The following is a 20,828-nucleotide window of genomic DNA, read 5'->3' as shown; positions in this document are numbered from 1 at the left end:
ATACCTGTAGAAGCCAATTCTGGATTATCTGGGTAGCTGTCATTTCAGTGCTACCATGTATATCTTTCCTTTTGTGCCTTTATTATCATGTGTATATCTAGTCAAGCAAGCTCCAAGCAGCACTATTTTAATAATTGCAGGAAGATGAGAAGAGCAGTAAATGGTGTACTAATATCAAAGGAAGTCCTATTGAAATTACGGCAGGTCATAGGAATGAAATTTATATAGTAATCTGAACAGACTAAGTATTGATTAAATTGAGTCATTTCATAAAGCACATTGTAGAAGAGTGCCGTGAACTCAAAAGGACCACTAGTCAGTACCATATTCATGCTGCAAGTAGCAATTTGGGTTCAGCAAAATATTATCTCACATAAAAGTAATGTTGTTAGTTTGAACTGTAATTACTGGTTTTGTAGGGTTTTCTAAATAACATTTTTTAAAAAACTGTATCATATGACAACTATCAGGAGTTATACCTATTTTTATATCAGTATATATTGGTACAAATAATAATGTAATAACTTGTTTCCGTCATGGTGAGTTCTTTTTCTTCCTTTAAGTTAATTTCAACATTAAGTTATTCCGTTAAGAGAATATGTACGTTACTTAAATTTGAGAAGCACTGACTTCAATATGAAATATCATTCACTGTGGCCCTCATCAAGTACTCATTAATTTTGAAGGAAGTATTTTTTTCTCTCACCCATTTTAATTCACCAACTTATTATCAAATGATGCAATAAACAGCTTCACTCCTCTCTGGAATTTCTTTATCCTGACCTCCACTTACTGGGTACTCAACTATCTATAACCTATGCCTCCTGTGAACTTGGAGAAAGGGGTGAGAAAAAGTTAGTAAGTAGGATATTTTAGTTTCCTTTTGCTACTATAACAAGTTACCACAAATCTAGTGGCTTATAAACAACACAAATTTCTTCTTTTACAGTTCTGGAGGTCAAAAATCCAAAATGAGTTTCACTGGGCTGAAATCAGGTGTCAGCAGGATTGCATTCCTTCTGGAGGATCTCAAGAAGAATCTGCTTCTTTGTCTCTCCCAGCCTCTAGAGATGCATCACATTCCTTGGCTTGTGTCCCTCCATCACTCTGACCTCTGCTCGGACCATCAAATCTTTTTTCTGACTCTGACCCTCCTGCTGCCCTCTTTCATTTATAAGAACACTTGTGATTACATGGGACCCACACAGTAATTCCAGATAATCTCTCTATCTCAAGATCCTAAACTTGGTCACACCTGCAGAGTCTCTTTCACTATGGAAAGCAGTACATTCACAGGTTCCTGGGATTAGGATGTGGAAGTCTTTCTGGTGGCATGATTCTGCCTAACACAGGGGGTATTGATATGCCCAGCCAGTCCCAAGAGCAGAAACTCTGATGGGGGAATCTGATTTGGAAAAGTGTGGGGACACATTCTCCAGAAACAGAAGAAAAGGGGAATGGATGTAGGTTAAGAGAGAGAAGCATTATATGGTGAATGAAGAGGAGGTTCTTTTTCTGAGGAGGATTAAGAAACAGGTCGAGGGCTTGAGAAGGTGGGAAAGACTTGGAAAAGTCACTGTGAAAGGTGGGAAAGCCTGCAGCTAAAGAAGAAAAAGCAACTGCTTCCCCAGGGCTCATCTGAGCAAAGGCAGTTCCCTGAGTAAGATGTGGGGTCTGAGGTCACACCAATTAGCACGTACATGAAGATGGCACTAAACCCCGGGCCAAGAGAGCCATCTAAATTTTTATTTCAAATTTTACAAAGAAACCAATGACATCAGAGTTAAAGTGCTTCTACCATCTCCTTTTTGTTATGCCATTGTTCTTCTTTTTTCTTGATTCCTATAAGAAACTTGACACTAGTTAAGCTAGCATACGAAGAGGGGAAAAAAGAAGATGAATCACAGACCACACTGGAAATAAACCAAGAAATAAGAAAAACTGATCTCTGGCCCAAAGAAGAACAATGGTGAAAAACTGTGTGAGCAAAGGGGATATATACTGAGAATTTAAATTTTTTTAAAGGACAAAACATGGAGTCTGATAAGATCTACCAGCTGCTTCTTTTCTAAGACATTTGCCCAGGAGACAGCTACGGAAGCTTGTGTGTATTTCTCTCTTGCTGTGTCATAGGATGTTCCTTTCCCCTCCCCACCCCCTCCCTGCTCTCCTGCTCCGTGTGTGTGTGTGTGTGTGTGTGTGTGTGTGTGTGTGTGTGTGTGTGTGTGTGTGTGTGTGGTTTCTCTCTCCCTTGTAAGAACTCAGCCACTGCCTGCCTGTCTCCTGCTGTTGCTGCTGCTCTGACTAGCTTTTGCTGCCTCTTGCCTCTCCTTTCTCTCTCTGCTTAGCGCCCTGCCTTCTGGTAAGTGTGACAAACACTCTCCCCAGCCCTGTGAGAAGATGTAGGGTGTGGTTTATGGTGATCGAAACTTGCAACTTTGAGACTGCCAGTGAACTAGTGAAGAACTTTCCATTGTTTTATTTATAATTAAAATGTGTTGCTCAGGAAGGGCTGTGTGTGTGGTAATCTGCTGGGACTGCCAGGACAAGTGAAAAGTTCTCTCTCAGAGGAGGCAAAGATGGGGAACAAAGGTTATAGAAGATAAAACTTGGACATAATTTCTTGCTATAAAATTAATTAATATAGAAAGAGACAATTTAAAACTAACAGAGTTCTTTGTTTTTTTCCTCTTGTGCATTTGTCTTGAGGCTACTTTTAGGAAGAGAGTTGTCCTGTGGCTTACGATGACTCAGTTGTTCTGTTTTAAAGTAAATGTGGAGCATGAGTACAAAGGAGATCCATGGACTTAATATAAAAAACATCAATGATTATGGCTTCTGATGAATGAAGAATAAATCAGATGCAAACAAACACTTGCATTTACACTAACCACACTAAAACTCCTATGGACAGTCGGTTTTAAATTCATTGCTTCAAAGTTTCATTTACTTTAGATTTCCTTTCATCCTCAGAAGCCTCCCTAACACTTTAAAACCCACATATGGATTTAAACCAATAAGTGTTTACTGTTTTCAATTTGATTTAAAAAGTATTCACTTCCCTTGATTTCCAAAGATGAAGTGCTAAAGGCCAGGGCTTCTTTTAGAAGAGCTTAAAATAACTTCTGGCTGGACAGCAGGTGCCATGTGTCTTTCTCCAAGTTCAGGGGATGCATAAGTTATATATAGATGTGTGTGCCCAACAAGCAGGGGTCAGGATAAACAAGTCCAGTGAGGAAGACAATGAAGCTGTTTACTGCACCATTTGATAATAAAGATGGTGAATTAAAATAAATGAGGGAAACAAGTACTTCCTTTAAAGTTAATGAGTGCTTGGGGAGGGCCACAGGTGGGTGGCAATGTCTGTACACTGAATTTTCCGTTCTTGTTGGCGTTTGAGCATTCGGCATCGCCTGCCCTGAGAATGGGGGGAGGAAGATGTATATACAGTGCGTGCAGCAGTGTGCTTTTGTTTTCGTTTTCATGCCACCACGACAGCAAGACCTGTGGATTATTAGAATCCTGTCATAATTCTATGCTGCTAATAAGCAGCATCACCATTAATTATTACTTACAAATAAAATGCACCATAACTCAAAGGCCTACGCCAAGCATATTGCAACGCTAGAAATGGTGATAGCCAGAAACCCTCAGCCCATCCCTCACCCCCTATTTCCAAAGAGCCCATATCATACCTGGATTATTCCTCTAGTTCATTCCCTCCCTGCTTTTCAGACATTTCTACTTCTTAAAAAGTGTTGTCATCCTAGAGTTTCTGACTGAGGCAAGAAAGTTGTAATCAGGTTTTTTTCTAAAAGAAAGTCAGTTTTTATATCAGAACAAAAAAGTATAGAAATTCAAGGAATTGTTATTATGAGCACCACCATGTTTCCATACATGCTGGTTTTAACCTCAAAAAAAAAAGAGTGTTTTTCTGATTGATAGTTACCTTTTGCTCATCTAGGTAAAGGAAAATACCAGAAAGCAAGCATCTCCTGTATCCAGTATAATAATTCACTTATATTAATGGGCTCATACTAATCCATAAGGATTAAAATAGAGTTTAGAATGTTATTGTTATGAATGGTTTTAGTAAGGTCAATGGCTCTTGTATTCAGTGTTTTAACTCTGGGGGAAAAGCACCGATTTAAATTTAAACATTAAATGTATACATATATGTATTTATAATGATTGTAAATCTACATAGAATTATACAAGAGAACGTTAACTCAGATTGGCTATTCTAAGCAAAATGACAAATATGGCCATGGAAAACCATATCTTGAATTACCCTGTTAATGTCAATAATAGGAGATCCTTTTGGAATTTAAAGGCCAAAACCAAAAATATGCTAACACTGTGACTCAGTTTGGAAAGATGCTTCTCACTGTTCTGACCCAACCGACTGCAATATCAATGGTTTGTGGAAGAACATTCATTCTGTGTTAGAAACTGTAATTAGTAGGTGCCCATGTAGCAACAGCCTTACCATGTACCTGTACCTGGTTTCACTGCATCCACCCTGGCTGTGCTTACCACCAGATACCACTTCCAGTATGGAGACCCATCAGTCTGTACAGCCGGCGGGGGAGCCACAGTCAACACCTGCGGGGGACAGTTCAGCAACACCGAGTCAAAATGGCCTGGAGAAGCAAGATGATCAGGATTCCTCAACCCCACTCCCAGCACCGGAGGAGGAGGCAGACATGCAGCCTGAACGGGGAGCCCATGATCTCTCTGAAGAGTTGAACCGACAACTGGAAGACATCATCAACACGTATGGGTCTGCTGCCGGCACGGCAGGGAAAGAGGGTCCCACCACGGCCAAGGAGCAGCCTGAGAACACAGAATCACCTGACAATGAGGACGGGGACTGCGAGGAGACCACTGAAGAGACTGAGAAAGAACCTGCGGCCTCTGGAGAGCCACCCGCAGCCAAAGAGACTGTCGGCAATAAAGAGCAAAAACTGGAGAAGAAAATTCTAAAAGGATTAGGCAAGTAGTTAAGCTCTAATGTATGACTTTTCTTTGAATTATTCCTAAAAGGGGGCACTTCCTCCAATCTTTGCTAAAAGCCACATCTCATTCTTGGATTTTACCACAATAGCTTCCTTCGAATCACCAGTACCTTACTGTACTTATTCCCAGCCCCTTAGTAGTGTGTTCCATTACCACATATACAAAATATTTTTTTTAATTTAACAAAACTTTTCAGAAGTGTATTAATTATAGAATGTTGAAAATTGCAGAAAACACTTCCACACTCATCAGTTCATTGGTTCAGCAAATATTTACTAATGCCTCACCTTTATGAGGTACACAAAGATTAAAAAAAAAGTCTTTGGTTAAGGAGCTCTAGCTCTGGAAAGAAAAGTAGACATGTACGCTAATTGTTATATAGGATAAGTGCTAGGACAGGCACAGGAACATTGTTAGGAGAGCATGGGGGATTGGTAACACCAAAAATGGCTGTGAAAGAAGGGTGAAAGAGTTAATTTTTTAGCAATGAGTGAAACCATGTTACTGCATGTAGGAGTGTCCCTTTGCCTGTCTTCCTTGGTGAATTTCACTGAAACGCTCACTACAATCACCCCTCCTATGTGATACATTCCCTGGCATGCCCAGGGAGAGCTAGTATCACCTTTCATAGTTCTCCATTAAATTTTCTGCAGCAATCATTTGTTTAATCAAAAAAAACTTTCAAGAAAGAAAAAATTTCACAATTAATTCTGCCACTTTCTATAAGTTACCAAAGTTCAATTGGATGTGTTTATCAGAACCATTGTTTGTGATCAGAGTGGCCAGGCAGATCCACTCTAATCACATGTGTATACGCTGCTGACACTTTCATGCTGTTCCTCTGAACACTATTGGTATATTCTTCTAAACACTGTACTATTTCAGCTACATTATGAGTTAAAACAATATTTTCAGGCTAATTTAAATATGTAACCACCATTTTAAACATCATTTCAATTATCTGCAAGTCGCTTTAACAGGCTTCTTGGCTATTCATCAATTAAATGACACTACACTATGGTCTAGACCAATCATTTCAAACTTACTGTGCACTGGAATCAAATGCAGAATGTGTCAAAAATGCTGTTCCTGAGCACAGAGATTCAGAACTGGTAGGTATGGATTGGGGCCAAGGTACCCTGGGTAATTCTGACACAAACAGATTGTAGAAGCTTCTGATGCTTCAGAAAGTGCTTCCTCCACCTATCTGGAGAAAATGTAAAGTGCCAGCTGTGGTTGGTCTTCTTTTAGAAACTATGTGGAGCTTTTTATAGAATTTTAGTATGTCATTCAATCCATACCTGAAGATACATCCTTAGTCTTTACTTATACATTTGATCAAAGATGAGTCTTTAATTACTGTATGTTTATCAGATAACATTTGCTTTATTGATATTTTTGAGATACCTAAATGTTCTGACTCTCTAACCCAAAATTTCCCAAAGTATATACCCTGAGATATTTGAGATTTCAGACCAAGCTTCCTTCCTGTCAGAATTCTCTGACCTTTAACATATACAACCGTGAAAATCTCCAGTAGTGACGGACATAGTTTGCAACATTTCCTAAATTTATTGGACTAAAAACACCCTTCTTTCACAGAACACCTTTGAATTTTGGGAAATGTCTCTACAACCCAAGCACTCAGGACTTGTTCTTCCTTTACAAGCTGCATATCCTCCCACAGTTAACACACTATACACTGAAGTAGTTGGAGGAACGCTTTAAAATCTCTTTAGTTGGTGGAGTTACTTTCTCCTTGGCATTGAACAAAACAAAAACAGATTTCCCATTAGATAGCACCATGACATGCCCTGTTAACATCTAAGTATCCCCCTTCCTTCCCCCACCCCATCTTCCGGCTCACAAGTGTCTTATTAACTTCTTCTCTGTCAATATTAAGTGGGCGATTCAAGCACCACACAGTAAGAAGCACAAAACAATGATAAAATGTAATATCCCTTCTGATATATAGGTAGACAACTGATTGAGTAGGAAGTCATAGGTTGGAAGCATAAACCCAGGAGAAAAACGAAGGTGATCCACAAGTCCATTCTGAGCTCAGAATCTATCTAGTCAATCCATTAATTTATTGACAGAGAAATTAAAGCCTAGAGAGTTTTAAAATCCGTAAAAAAAAAAGTTATTCAACTGATTATGTGATTGTGAGATTAGTCATAAAGAAAGCAAGGTACAGACCTGAAGTCACTAATATTACAGGGCCAAAGATACATAAAAATAATTGCTATGTTGGTTGAGGACCATTTAACTGAGCTATTAGTTCAGTTAATGGGTTTCATCCTTCCAGTTACAGGTGAGTTTCAGTTCTACCTTCTGAGTAGCATCTTGACTAGGACATTGGTTTTCTAAAATCTTTTCAGCCATTGACTTACTCTGCCTTAGAATGGTCACCTTCCTAGGTGGTCTGTTTTATAAGATTTTAGCTTGATTTCTAGTTTTCCTCTGAAAAGGCAATAAACTCTTGCTTTGATACAAACGCTAAATTTTCTGGAAGAAATGGTAGAAGACCAGAGGAGTTTTAGAGAGAGAGGAATCCACAGAGACTGAAGCGTTCATGAATAGATTCACAGGGACGTTAAAACTTAGGCCAGATCCTGAAAAGAGAGGAGGGTTTAGAGGAGTAAGTGAAATAAGAGAGAGAAAAAAAAAAGGCTTGGGCAAAATGATTAGTATTGTCTTCTGACCAAAGTTGGGTTGTAGAGACATTTCCCCAAATTACTTATTTCTTATTGCTTTTTCTGATAGTTTTCTTTTTTATTGTAAGGTTTTGCTCTATTTTGTTTTCCCTGGAATAATCTCCTCATTATTAGGCTCAAAGTTTTTTTCTTTTTAAGAAAGTTTTCTTTATAGTTATAGCTAAGAAACTGCTAGTAGCTTAAACACATGAAGCCAACCTTTCCTCGCGTCTGACACTGTCACCAAATGACCCCATTTCCTAAAATTATAATGACAGCCTTTCTCAGAAGATGAGTGGGTCTCTATCTATTCCCCTCCTTCACACAATCCCACACAGCGCTCTAGTCCAGCAAAACAAATGGAAGTTTACAAACTAAGCTCTCTGATGTTACACAGTTATGGATTCCATACTGTCTCCAATTTCTTGGATTTTTTGTTGAAATTGTTTTTGAAGGGTGGATTGATGCATCTGAATGTTAAACTTTACTGAAAATAAGAGAATATGAGAGCAGAGACCTCAGTGAGTATGACAATTTAAAAAAAAACCACAAAACCTGTTCTCATAGTTAAAGAAAACAAAAGGGAGAGAAGATACTGAATGTAGAGAAAAAAAGAGACCCATTGGACTCACTCAAGTGTTTCTATCTTCCCTAAACAAGACACGATATGGTTTCCTACTTTGATACACTGAGAGGTATGCTAAGCAGACATTAAATGTCACAGGTGAGAGTAAGACCCATCTGTCCTCTAGTTGATCACAAAGTTGTCTTCTGGACAGTGTTTACTTGATTTACAATGCTATTAGTCTGCACAGGTTGGCTCTGTTTTGTTCCATTATTACAAAGATTTACTAAACACTTTCCATAAGCCAAACACCGTGTGGGGGTCCTAGGCCAAATCTGACCAACAGTACAGTCTCTTGCCTTTGAAGGATGATCTTCTAACTTAGGACACCAGTCATTATGTGAGCACCTACCACAAACTGAAGACAAGGGTGACAGGATGGCCTGACCAACACAAATCCATCCCTGCTGCTACAGAAATCACTCAACACCAGGCCTGGTGGGGGTGGGGCAGCAGAGCTTATCAGTTTAAAGGCAGTGTTATGCCATGGGCCATAACTGGATTGCTGGTAGGGCACCACTCACCCCACCTTCTCCCCTGTCTCAGACCATGTCTCTAATCTGAACTGACTCACTGGGCAAAGATAGATGAAACCAGCTGTTAGGAATGAGGTCATTTTTTTCAAAAAAAGTTTCCTTTTATTTCTCTAGGTTTCCCTGGCATCAAAATTCCACATGGGAATGGAGTGATTTAGAGCAAGCAGACAAACCTTGGATTCAAGCCTTGGCTCTGCCAGTACTAATTATGTAACTCTGGACTTCTCTGGGCTTTCAATTCTTAATCTATAAAATTAACCAGTTGTCTGGGTGCTCTTTGAAGTTCCTTCTAGACCTAAAATTCTTTGATGCCATTAGAGTTACCAGATTTAGCAAATGCAAATACAAGCTGCCCAGGGAACTTTGCATTTTAGATAAACAAACCATTATTTTTTAGTACAAGTGTGTCCCATATCCTGTATTTCATCTGGCAACCCTAATTCCATGATATATCTGCCTCTCCAGGATGAAAGCAAAAATTCCAGCAAAGGAGAAATGCCTGTTCTTGGGGGAGAGGTTGTCAAAGTTGTTAATATTCTTAAGCAGATTTATACCAGGAAACTTGGGCTCCACTGTGTGGCTTGACCTCCCTACTCTAGTTAGACGGGGTGACTGTCACAGGTAGGAGAGAATGGGAAGCTGCTCCACCATGACCCTACTGTTTGCAAAGATACATTCAGTGGTACATACGTGTAGGCCTCAGGGTCTGGCTCCTGCCTGCAAACCTCAGCCCAGTGGATACTGAAAGACAAGATTTCCAGGCATCACAGAAAGGCTAACTGGGCAGTTTGAGCTGAAGAAGACAAAAGGAAGAACAATGGGGAAAGAAAAGAAAGAATCTGAGGCTCACTGTCAAATAATCAGGAAGAGATGAGTTTTTAAATGTAGCATCAACTCCAACTGGGAACATAAAATGAAACTGCCTACAGAGATCAAGGCCTGGGTGGGAGAAGGGAAGACCCAGGGAGGCTAAACCTGTAACCAGAGACACAAAGAGCTCTGTGAAAAAGGCCCTGCGTGTCTTGGGTCCATTTTCTCTATATGCTGACTTTATTCTCTGCTTGTTCGGAAATACGATCAGAGTCATTCCCACCCAAACTTCATGGAATGGGCTCACATACAGAAACAAGAGAATTGGTTTCCCCCCAAAAGAAAGGAAAGAAGTACTAAAGGAACAAACCTCCCCCCCCCCCCAAAAAAAAATGGGCAGACTAAACTGTCATGTTTTTCTGCTTTGGGCTGGAATTTTAACAACTCCATGTATTAATGCTGGCTATTTCACAAAGGTCAGATATTTGGATTGGCTGGTTTGCTTCCTTTTTTTTAAATAATTAACATGGGGAAGTGGATGATTTATTCTTCATAAAGGCAGTGGTTTTTATTCTTTTGAATATTTTCAGAATGTTCAAAATTCCTTGAAATATTTAGAATATGGGGGGAAGTAATACAAATGGATTCTTGAGATGAAAATCTGGGGACTACTCTTATAGCAGAGATATATTGAGAATCTACCATGAGCCTGACACTGTACCACATATTTTAACAAACTTCTCAGCTAATCACTTATTCTGCAAAGTAGGTGTCATTTCTTCTTACAGGCTAAAAAAAGAAAATTACATCTGCGGCTCAGACAGGTTAAGTGGCTTGGCCAAGGTTGGATAGCAGCTAATGAGTAGACAACCTGAGATTACAGCCCTTATCATCCGACATCAAGTTCAACACTTTTTTTTTTTTTTTGATGTATTTATGGTTTTTGTTTTCTTTTAAGGCAAAGAAGCCAACCTGCTAATGCAAAATCTGAATAAGCTGCAAACTCCTGAGGAAAAGCTTGATTTTTTATTTAAGAAGTATGCCGAATTGGTAAGTTCCTTGATTAGCCCTTTTTATCAGAAAGACTCAAGCTCTGGTTAGAGCTGAGAAAAAGAGAATGTTAGTTTTTCAGGTACATCATTATAGACCATGGCTGGTTACCTCAGACAAGTCAAAACCAGAATTCATAAAGGCAGAATTTTTTAAAAAGAAAGAAATAAATAAAAAGAAACAGAAAAACAGAGGAATAATAGCAAAAGGACGAAAGAGGATACAGTTGGAGTCTACTCTACCTTCAATTATGTGCATAATTTAAGAGATGAAAGAGAGAATCATAGATAACTAAAAACTGTGAATATTTACAAGTTCTTTTTGCCTTTGCAATAAAACAAATACACTGGACATAAAGGCAAACTGTCATCTGTTTCTTGTGCACAGGTTTTTTGAGGGGGTGGTCCCCTCAGGAAGGCAGAGGGTTGACTTAACTCCACCCCTCAGTTTGTGACACATTCTCATTTATTCTTGATGACTTTTGATTGATTGACTCATTCATTCTCTTTGATCTACATTCTTCTCCCTGTCCCCCACGATGGCAAAGCATTTGATGTGGATTGTTTTGTTTCCAGTTATAGGTCCTCCACATGCAGTCTTTCTCTCAATAAGTTAGGGCCACTGGCAGGAAAGGAAGCCACTCCCAGACTTCAGAGAATCCATGAAGTGGATGGTCTCCTCACCAGTACTCTTACAACAGGCCAGCTGGAAGAAAGAGGAGGGTTCAGTGAAGCCAGCACCCCTAGTTTCAGTGAGCCCTCACAAAAACTGGCTAAAGGAGTTGCACCTGAGGTCCGTGCACCACCCCTGAGGTGTACGAGACCCACTGTGAAGACGCGGTGTCCTCTCCTGTGAGGCTGGGCAACACGCCTCTCTCTCATTTCTGCTTCTTTTCCTCACTTTTCTTTTTTTTCTTTTCTTTCTTTTCTTTTCACTTTCTTATTTCTTTTGGAGAAGCAGTAATAAGAGAATGAAGCTTAAACCCATATGCACAACAAAACAATTCCTCCAAGCAGAAGGTTGAACTTCCCCTGAACGCAGATTTACCTTGTAGCAAAGAAGCTTAAGAGTCAGGGCCTCTCACTTGCATGGGCCCCCCTGAGGCTCTGGACATAATTCTCTTCTTTTAATTTTTTCTTTTTTTTTAAAGAAGGTTTCCAAAATTGAGACCCAAAAACCCCTCAGGTATCTGGTTGCATCTTATCTCTGTGGATGGAGTATAGTTTGAGTGACTTGGTTTCCTTCTTTTTCACTCTGATTTTAGTCCTGTGATCCCTATTTATTCTTTCCTTTCTTCTTTGTACCTCGATGCATCCTGTTATGTTGAACTGTCATGCAGTAGACCCAGAGAAATTATGAAACCCTGAACGACTAGTCATTGCCTAACTCTATCAACAATACTTTTAAGTTATTTTTTAATCACATAAACCACCTCACAATGATATAAGGAAAATGCTGAATACACAGTAAAAGTATCTCTAATCCTATAATCTAAAACACAAACGTTGTTTTATCTGTCTTCCTTTCCATTTCTGCTATACATGCAGAGATACCTTTTGTATAACTACCATCATAAGATACATATAATTTAGTATCTCTTTTTTGGCTCATATGACAGACATTTTCCCATGTAGTTTGTAGTCTTCATAATTATATTTTGTCAAAGATACGTAATTTTCCATTAACGGAATTAATCTACTGGTTCTCTAACGTAGGGACATTTAGATTCCTTCCACTGTTTCTTTTACCAAATATCACTGCAGTGAACATTATCATGCGTGAGATGTTTGTTCTCTTTTATGATCGTAGGAAAAAGTTCCAGAATTGGGATTACTAAATCAAGCAGCAAAATGCTTTTTTTTTAATGGCCATATTGTTTTCCAAAGAATGGTAGAAATTTATAAAGCAAGTATTAGTGTATCAATTTTCTTGCAACTTGTTTAACATTGGCTGCTAACCACTCATGAACGATTTCAGTGCCATAAATTGGTAGGTGTCAAAAATAATATTTTCCCCCCAAATTTGGCCCCATCTCACCTGTCCATCCTTGCTCCTTTCAATAATTACTACATTGATTTCCCTTTGCCCTTCAATTTACTTACTCATACCAAGGCCATTCACATTTGGCTTCTAGTGCCATGTTCCATACTTTGATGAACTGGGCATCGTCTAGACTACTACTCTTTATAGTGCTATAGCCCCATAGCAGTATATTGGAAAAGAATCACTTATTCATTCTGCCTAAGATTTTCTTCATCAGCCAGGGATGTTCACCCTGGTCTCCAAGAATTCCCCAGACCCACTCACTCTCCTAGCCAAGCAGTCAACCCTCACAGAATTTTTCCAGAAATTCTACTCAATTCAAGTCTAACTATATTTTGGCAGCTGTAACATATCCTATAATAAACTTTTAAACTCAAACAACCATTCTAGAAGAAATGAATAGGAGAAAATTGACCTCAAAACCCCATTACATATCCTTTTCAAAAAAGAAAAATTATGAAGAATTTCAATCTTTTACTTGGAGACTAAAAGCTATTTCCCCGCTCACTGATTCAGATATTAATATAGTGTCTGAAATAAAAGTGTTAACATAGAATAAATCATTAAATTCAAAGCTGTGAATCAAACTGCCACTCTAGTTCACTCATCCTTACAGATTCTAAATCCTGTAATAACATCATCTATTGTATTTATTAATAAATAAGGATAAGTTCACAAATAAATAAGGACACCTCATGACTAAATTAAGAAATGACCTGGAAGAAATATTTTTTGCAAATTTCCTCAAAAGTAGTTACAATGTTACTAACTGTTTGGCTTTAATTTTACTTTTCTAACAATAATAAAAAAAGAGAGAAAAGGAGAAATTGCAGATAAAAATCCTATATGCCTGTTAGAGTTGTACAGAAGACACATATCTAAGTGTATTATTAAATCACAAAGCCAGCATTTGTCTGAAATTGACTCAGCTGCAATATGTTTGCTTTCATTCATTAAGAAACTCCATATGCATACATATAAATCTGAAGAATTTGAACAAAATTAGCCACACTTGAAAAAAACTGTCAGAAAGTTAAGAGGTTTTATTTAAAGCAAAGCAAGATAGACCTAGCTATGTTTCAAATGCGTACAATCTTGCAATAAAACTAGAACATTTAAATGGTCAGTGAGCAAGCACAAATCAGCTCTTCCAACTTATGAAACACACACAAGGTATCCTCCTCCTGATGCTCAGATACATCCACATAGGGCAGTGTTCCCCCAAACAAGGGAAGTGTTGCCAACCATGGGACAACAGACCATGTCTCTGGAGATATTTTGGATGTCACAGTTGGGGGTGCTACTGGCGTCTAGTGGGTAGGTGCCAGAGATGCTGCTAAACAGCCCACAATGCACAGCATAGCACCCACAACAAAGAACGAGCTGTCCCCAAAATGTCAATAGTGCTAAAGCTGAGAAACCCTAACAAATGGTTTAACCTTCCAAAGGTAAAGTCTAAACCAAAATGGCAATAACAATAACAACATATAAATTTTAACAAAGGAAAATAGGCCACTTAAAGCCCAAACACAAGTACAAGTTTCACTCCTATCTAGTAACTATGGTGCAAAATGAGGTTAGCATGAGAAATAGATAATAAAATATCATTGATTTTCCAATTGAATCTCAAGAAGGATACCAATTTCAATCAATATTTATAGTAATATGGACCTAGTAATCCTGTTGCTAATTCTCACTAATAAGTAAAAAATATCCTTACACATGAAGATAGAATATCATGTATGAATATCCCCAGCTTACTCTGGAAGGGTTTATCATGGACATTTCAACATGATGAGAGCGAGGGAGGAAAGGATTAAAATAAGATGTGAACTGAAGAAAGTGTGACAGTCCTGTTCATTTAGTTCAGCCTCTGGAGGCTGAACCTCAAACTCCCCCTACTTCAACTAGAATTCCATAAAAATCTGTTGCCAAATTTACCAGATAAAAATATAGAATGCCCAGTTAATTTTGAATTTCAGGTAAACCAACAACAAATATTTTTTTTAGTAAAAATACATCCCATGCAATACTTTGCATATACTTTTACTAAAAAGTTATTCCCTATTTATTCGAAATTCAGATTAACTGAGTGTCCTACATTTTACCTGGCAACCCTACCTCAGAACTTTAGCATTCCAAAACGGAAAGTACAGGAGTCCATTGGTTTCATTTTCCGTGCTGCCCTTAATACTTTAGCTGTGGCTACTGGAGGAGTGTGAGAAGAGGCCCCACCTGTGCTCACCAGAAACAAGTGTCATGATTTATTCGCCATAAGCACAGGGGGTGAGGGGGATGGGCGGGGAGCAAGGCTTGTTACAAACACTTGCCATGCGTGCTGCTGAGTTGTGCAGTGGCTGTTTCTGAAACTTTGGTGACAGATCATCAATCCTTAAGTAGTTGAGGGGTACATTCTCCTCTCCCCTTTCTCATAACCCACAGACTGCATCTTCTGTTCACTAGGAAGCTGCTTTCCACTTTCCTACTTTTAAAAATAATTGCTAAAGCTTGTTTTGAGAAAGAATTGTGAAAACTAAATGTAAACCAAGTATACACACCATTGATCGTTTTTCTAATTATCATAAATTCTGAGATATGCCTTTCTATGTTGACTGGTTTCATTAGACTCAAGAAAGATAAAACTGTTTCTAGACCACCAAAAAGAAGATCAAAGTAAAAGAGATCAACAATAATAACGATGGAGGGAAAACCTATAAATGTTCTGCTCTTAAAACCATATCTACATATGGACACCAACTGGGGAAAGCAGAGTAGGGCGGGGGGTATTCAGGTGAGATGAATTGGGAGATTGCAATTGCCATATATACATTACTAATAAGAAAAAAAATCAAATTGTACACTTTAAATATATGCAGTTTATTGTATGTCAAAAAAATGAATAATAAATTTAAGGTCTTTTGCAAAAAAAACAAAAAACCATATCTAGCGACTTCCCTGGCAGTCCAGTGGTTAAGACTCCAAGCTTCCAACGCAGAGGGCACAGGTTCGATCCCTTGTAGGAGAACTAAGATCCCACATGCCACCTGGCACAACCAGAAAAAAACACCCCATAGTTACAAGTACTTCAAAGGTAGCATTTATGAATTTCATTTAATTCCAAAGGGGCAGTGATAATAGCAAAAAAATTTCCCAACAACCAAAGAGTGGTCTTTAGGCATTTCCTCTTTTGGTCCTTTTCTATCAACTCAAAAGAGATTCCTGCCATTTTCTTTCATATTTGCATCCCCACATCTAGCTGGATGAACATCGCACTGAGCAAAGGAAGTTAAAACTCCTACAAAAGAAACAGGCACAGATCCAAAAAGAAAAGGACCAGTTACAAAGTGAACATAGCAGAGCTATCCTCGCCCGAAGCAAACTGGAGAGCCTGTGCCGGGAGCTGCAGAGACACAACAAGACACTGAAGGTATGTGCCACCAAGGACCCACATACACTTTCTCGCACGCTTTCTAGACACAGGCTTCTGCTACTCACGGTAAGGGTTGTGAGTTTTAGAATCAGAGAGACTTGGGTTCAAATACTAGGCCTGCTACTTACTCAATTGTGACCTGCAAAAAATTATTTTACCTCCGAAGCCTGTTACCTTATCCACACCAACTTCACTTCGTGGTCAGGGAAAAATTAAATGAGGTCACATATTTAAGGTGCTCACATAGTACCCGACGCAGAACAGACCTTTAGTAAAATGTGCGCCATTCCTCTTATGTTGAGTGTGTTTTGTTTTGTTTTTTAAGGTAGGCCTTAGTTCTACTCTTTAAAACACAAATTTATAAAAATTCAACATTTTTTGTATGATGATGAAATCTGCATGACATGAAATAAATTGACACAAAGCTAACTGAGAGAATAAGGCAAGACTGAGAGCTAAAATGTCAATAGTTATCTGAAAAAAGTAACTACTCCAAAAAACACTGAAGCTCTTCAAGCTTAATTATTCAATCTAAAAATAACAGACTGATCACTTCAGTCAGTCTGCATGGGTTTCATTAATTACAGCATAAGCCTCTAGCAGTGTGGTTAATCTGATTACACACAGACACTAGCTCCATTCACTGAAGCAAGATGCAGGGCTCTCCAAGATAATACTGCATGTATCCACAATCCCCTTTCCAGCTGAAGATTCTAAAGCTTTTGACAAATAAGAATTAATTAGATAGCAACATTCCTGTGATATAGTTATTATTACATGTGTTTAAAAGGAGATACTTTAAGAAACAGAGAGAGCAAGATCATTGCTGAGTTTGTACAATGGAGTTAGGAAGAAAAATAGAATAGGATAAAGGTGCCTCATATTCCAAAATTGTTTTTTGATATTTGGGAAATGAGAGGCCAGTGTGATGAACTCTAACTCTCAAATTATGAGTTGTAGGAGATGGGCTTCTGGCATCTCTTTAATCATTGCCCTGGGACAATCGAAACCCAGGTCAGATGGGAATGGGAACATCATCCACAACTTCAGATATGTAATCAAGTAATGGCACTCTGTGCTTACATAAATCTCCTGGCTTTCAGCAGTGTTGTACAGTAAGGAGATAAAAGGTAAATCTCCTTTAATGATATGGATGGAATGATGTGGCTTGGTCTCTTTGGACAGCATTCAAAGACAGAATGGTGGAAGTAGCAAGAGACCCTGTAGGTATACCCATACACCCTCAGCAATGACTTCCAGTTATGGACAATGGAATTAAGTAGCATTATTATGCCAGGACTTGTGTTGAATGCTTTACATATGTTATTTTATCTAATCTTCACAACAACCCTATAAGGGTTAGTATCTCCATTTTATTGAAGAAACTGAGACTCAGCAATCCAAATCAGTTGTCTAAGGTCATGCATATTTTGTGTCAAAATCAGGATTCAAATTCAAAATATTTTCTAATTTCCCTTCTGATTGTTTCTTTGACCCGTGGGTTATTCAGAAGTTCTGTTTAATTTTTATAGCCCATTTTATATGGTCTATCTTGATGAATATACTAAATGCACTTGGAAAAAATGTCTGTTTTTCAGAGGTTAGGTGTAATGCTGCATAAGTAACAATTACCTGTAGATCATTTAAGTCTTTTTTTTTCAAACTCTTTATTGGAATATAATTGCTTTACACTGTTGTGCCAGTTTTTGCTGTACAACAAAGTGAATCAGCTGTATTTATACATATATCCCCATATCCGCTCCCTCCTGCAACTGCCTCCCACCCTCTCTATCCCAGCTCTCTAAGTCATCACCCATCATCAAGTTGATCTCCCTGTGTTATGCAGCAGCTTCCCACTAGCTATCTATTTTACATTTGGTAGTGTATATATGTCAATGCTACTCTCTCACTTCATCCCAGCTTCCCCTTCTTCACCCCCGCCCCACCTCGTGTCCTCAAGTCTGTCCTCTACATCTGCATCTTTATTCTTGCCCTGTCACTGGGTTCATCAGTAGCATTTTTTAGATTCCACATATATGAGTTAGCATATGGTATTTGTTTTTCTCTTTCTGGCTCACTTCGCTCTGTATGACAGACTCTAGGTCCGTCCACCTCATTACAAATAACTCTAGATCATTTATGTCTTTACTGAATTTTTGTCTTGTTGCTCTATCAAATGCTGAGGGATGGGTGTAAAAAATCTCCTACTATAATTAATTGTTAATTGACTACTTATTTTAATTACATCAGTTTTTGCTTCATGTATTTGGAAGCATTAGTGTAATGTGTACACACAATTGTGATTTTTAAGTCTCCTTGATAAACTGGCTGTTTTACCACTATGAATGTCTACATTACCTGATATCAATATAGCCACTCCAGTTTTCTTAGTCTTATTACCTGCATGGTATATCTCTTTCCATCCACTTATTTTTAACCTGAATCCTTCTATTTAAAGTGCATCCCTTATAGTTGGGCTTTGTTTCTTTTCATTCTTACAATATCTGCCACTTAATTGGAGTAGTAATCCATTAATACAACATAATTATTGGAGTGGTTGGATATACACCTTCCATTTTATTATTTATTTATTATTTGTCACCTCTGTTTTCTGTTCCTCTGTTCTTTTCCCATCTTCTTTTGGATTATTTGAATATTTTTTAAATTTTATTTTATTTCTTGGATTTTTAATTATACCTCTTTCCATTTTTAGTGGTCGTTCTGTGATTGCCATATACATACTTAACTTTTCAGGTCTACCTGGAGTTAATACTGTATCACATCATATAATATGTAGAAACATTACAAATAAATAGGTCCATTTATTGCCCCCATCTTTTATATTTACATAGATTTATAAAACCCATGAAACAATGTTATAATTTTTAAACAATTACATATATTTCTTTAAAAATTAAAGGCAAAACTGTCTTTTTTAAAAACTCAGATTTTATCATTTCTGATGCTTTTCATTTCTTCTGAAGCTTTACATTTCTGTCTGGTGTCACTCCCTTCAGCCTGAAGAACTTCCTTTAGTATTTCTTATAACATAGGTCAATTCTCTTACTTGCTTTTTATCTTTAAAATGTCTTTATTTTGCTTTTATGATTTAGGGCTATATTCACTGGACACAGAATTCTGGGTTGGAAAGATTTTTTTCCTTTTCTTTCTCTCACTCAGTCTTTTATAGATTCTGTATTCTGGCCTCCACAATTTCTGATGAAAATCAACAATAATTTGAATCGTTGTTGCCCTGTATGTGATATGTCATTTATCTCTGGCTACTTTCAAGGTTTTTCTATGGATTTTTGGCTTTCAGAACTTTGACTGCTTTATGCCCAAGTGTGGTTTTCTTTATATTTATCCAATTTGGGATTTGCTGAGCTTCTTATACCTGTAATTTATGTCTTTCAGCACATTTGGGGAAGTTTCAGCCATTATTTCTTCAAATATTTTTTCTGCCCCATATTCATATTCCCTCTCTCTCTCGCAGCAGTTCTAATTTCAGTTCATTTCTTTCTTGCCTTAGGTAGACTGCTTTGAGTCTACCCCGCACGTGTGTGCTTCAGGATCAGCCAAAGATTTGGGCAGCGTTTATCTACAGAATTTAGGGCTCTCTTTCTCTGACTCTTTTCTGGGAATCTCCCCTTACCTTCCAGTAGCTCTACACGCCCAGAATTCTGTAATCTTATTCTTCAGACTAGAAACATGGTAGGTTTTCTATGAGAATTTGGCCCATTCCATGCAACTGCAGTTTTCCCTCAAGCAAAAAATGTAAAAAATGGGAAACTCACAATAACCATTCCCTTTTCACAGGTGTCAACTTCCAACTGGAATCTGCCTGATGTGGTTTTCTCTTCAGTTCTTTAAGTAGATGTTCCTTGCATTTTCCCCAGAGTGTATAGTTGTTATCTGCAGAAGGGTCAGTGTGGACATGAGCTACCTTGGCTATACTAGCGCAATAACCCACATATATCTGAATCAAAAAATCCATGTGTTAGGAACTTGGGAAGATCTAGAAAGAGAATGTATATCCAGTCTCTTTCCACCACCATAAATTTTAACTTTTACTATTCCTTATTTAAAGTGCCTCTTCAATGAGTCCAAAAAAATCCTCCATAAAACCTCACATATTAAGATAATTTAGAAAAAGATCAATGAAAGTCTGAGCTTATATCAACAAAATACTACATATGTTTGAAGCAACAAATCTGAACCTCAAATTATACTGAAAAAAAGATACCCTGTAAGAAATGACTGTCTTGGGCAACATGATTTTAGTAAAGAAATAAGTAGGAGTTGTTATTAGAATATCAGAATTTTAATGTGGAAAAGGCTATAGGAATCATCTAGTCCAAGCTATTCATATGTCTATATGTAAATTAATAATTTATTGATTTATTAAATAAACATTACTGAACACCTATGGATTGTGTGCCAGGTAGAACACTGGTTCTAAAATGCACAATGATGCTTGAAAAGTTGTCTTCTTAGTTATTTCAGATTTTGTCCTTCAATTTTCCTTGCATTATTAATTTTCACTTTGAATTTTGTGCATGATAAAGAAAATTTTATCTCAGACATTGTCCAAATGATTGCATTTTCTTTACCAATGGATT

General features: G+C 37.9%; 1 protein-coding gene across 1 annotated transcript in view; it reads left to right on the top strand.

The window, feature by feature from the left end:
- Positions 1-4,542: 4,542 nt before the first annotated feature.
- TXLNB (taxilin beta) overlaps positions 4,543-20,828 on the top strand; it is a 35,478-nt gene continuing 19,192 nt past the window's right edge. The window contains exons 1-3 of the mRNA XM_057739737.1: positions 4,543-4,995; positions 10,645-10,736; positions 16,036-16,206. Of these exons, the coding sequence (XP_057595720.1) occupies positions 4,557-4,995; positions 10,645-10,736; positions 16,036-16,206 (702 nt within the window). The 5' untranslated portion in view covers positions 4,543-4,556. The remainder of the gene's footprint in view (positions 4,996-10,644; positions 10,737-16,035; positions 16,207-20,828) is intronic.

The sequence above is a fragment of the Hippopotamus amphibius genome, chromosome 6 (genome assembly GCF_030028045.1).
Source record: "Hippopotamus amphibius kiboko isolate mHipAmp2 chromosome 6, mHipAmp2.hap2, whole genome shotgun sequence".
Classification (NCBI taxonomy): domain Eukaryota; kingdom Metazoa; phylum Chordata; class Mammalia; order Artiodactyla; family Hippopotamidae; genus Hippopotamus; species Hippopotamus amphibius.
The sequence above is the reverse complement of the archived record's forward strand: the minus strand, read 5'-3'. Positions and strand labels throughout refer to the sequence as shown.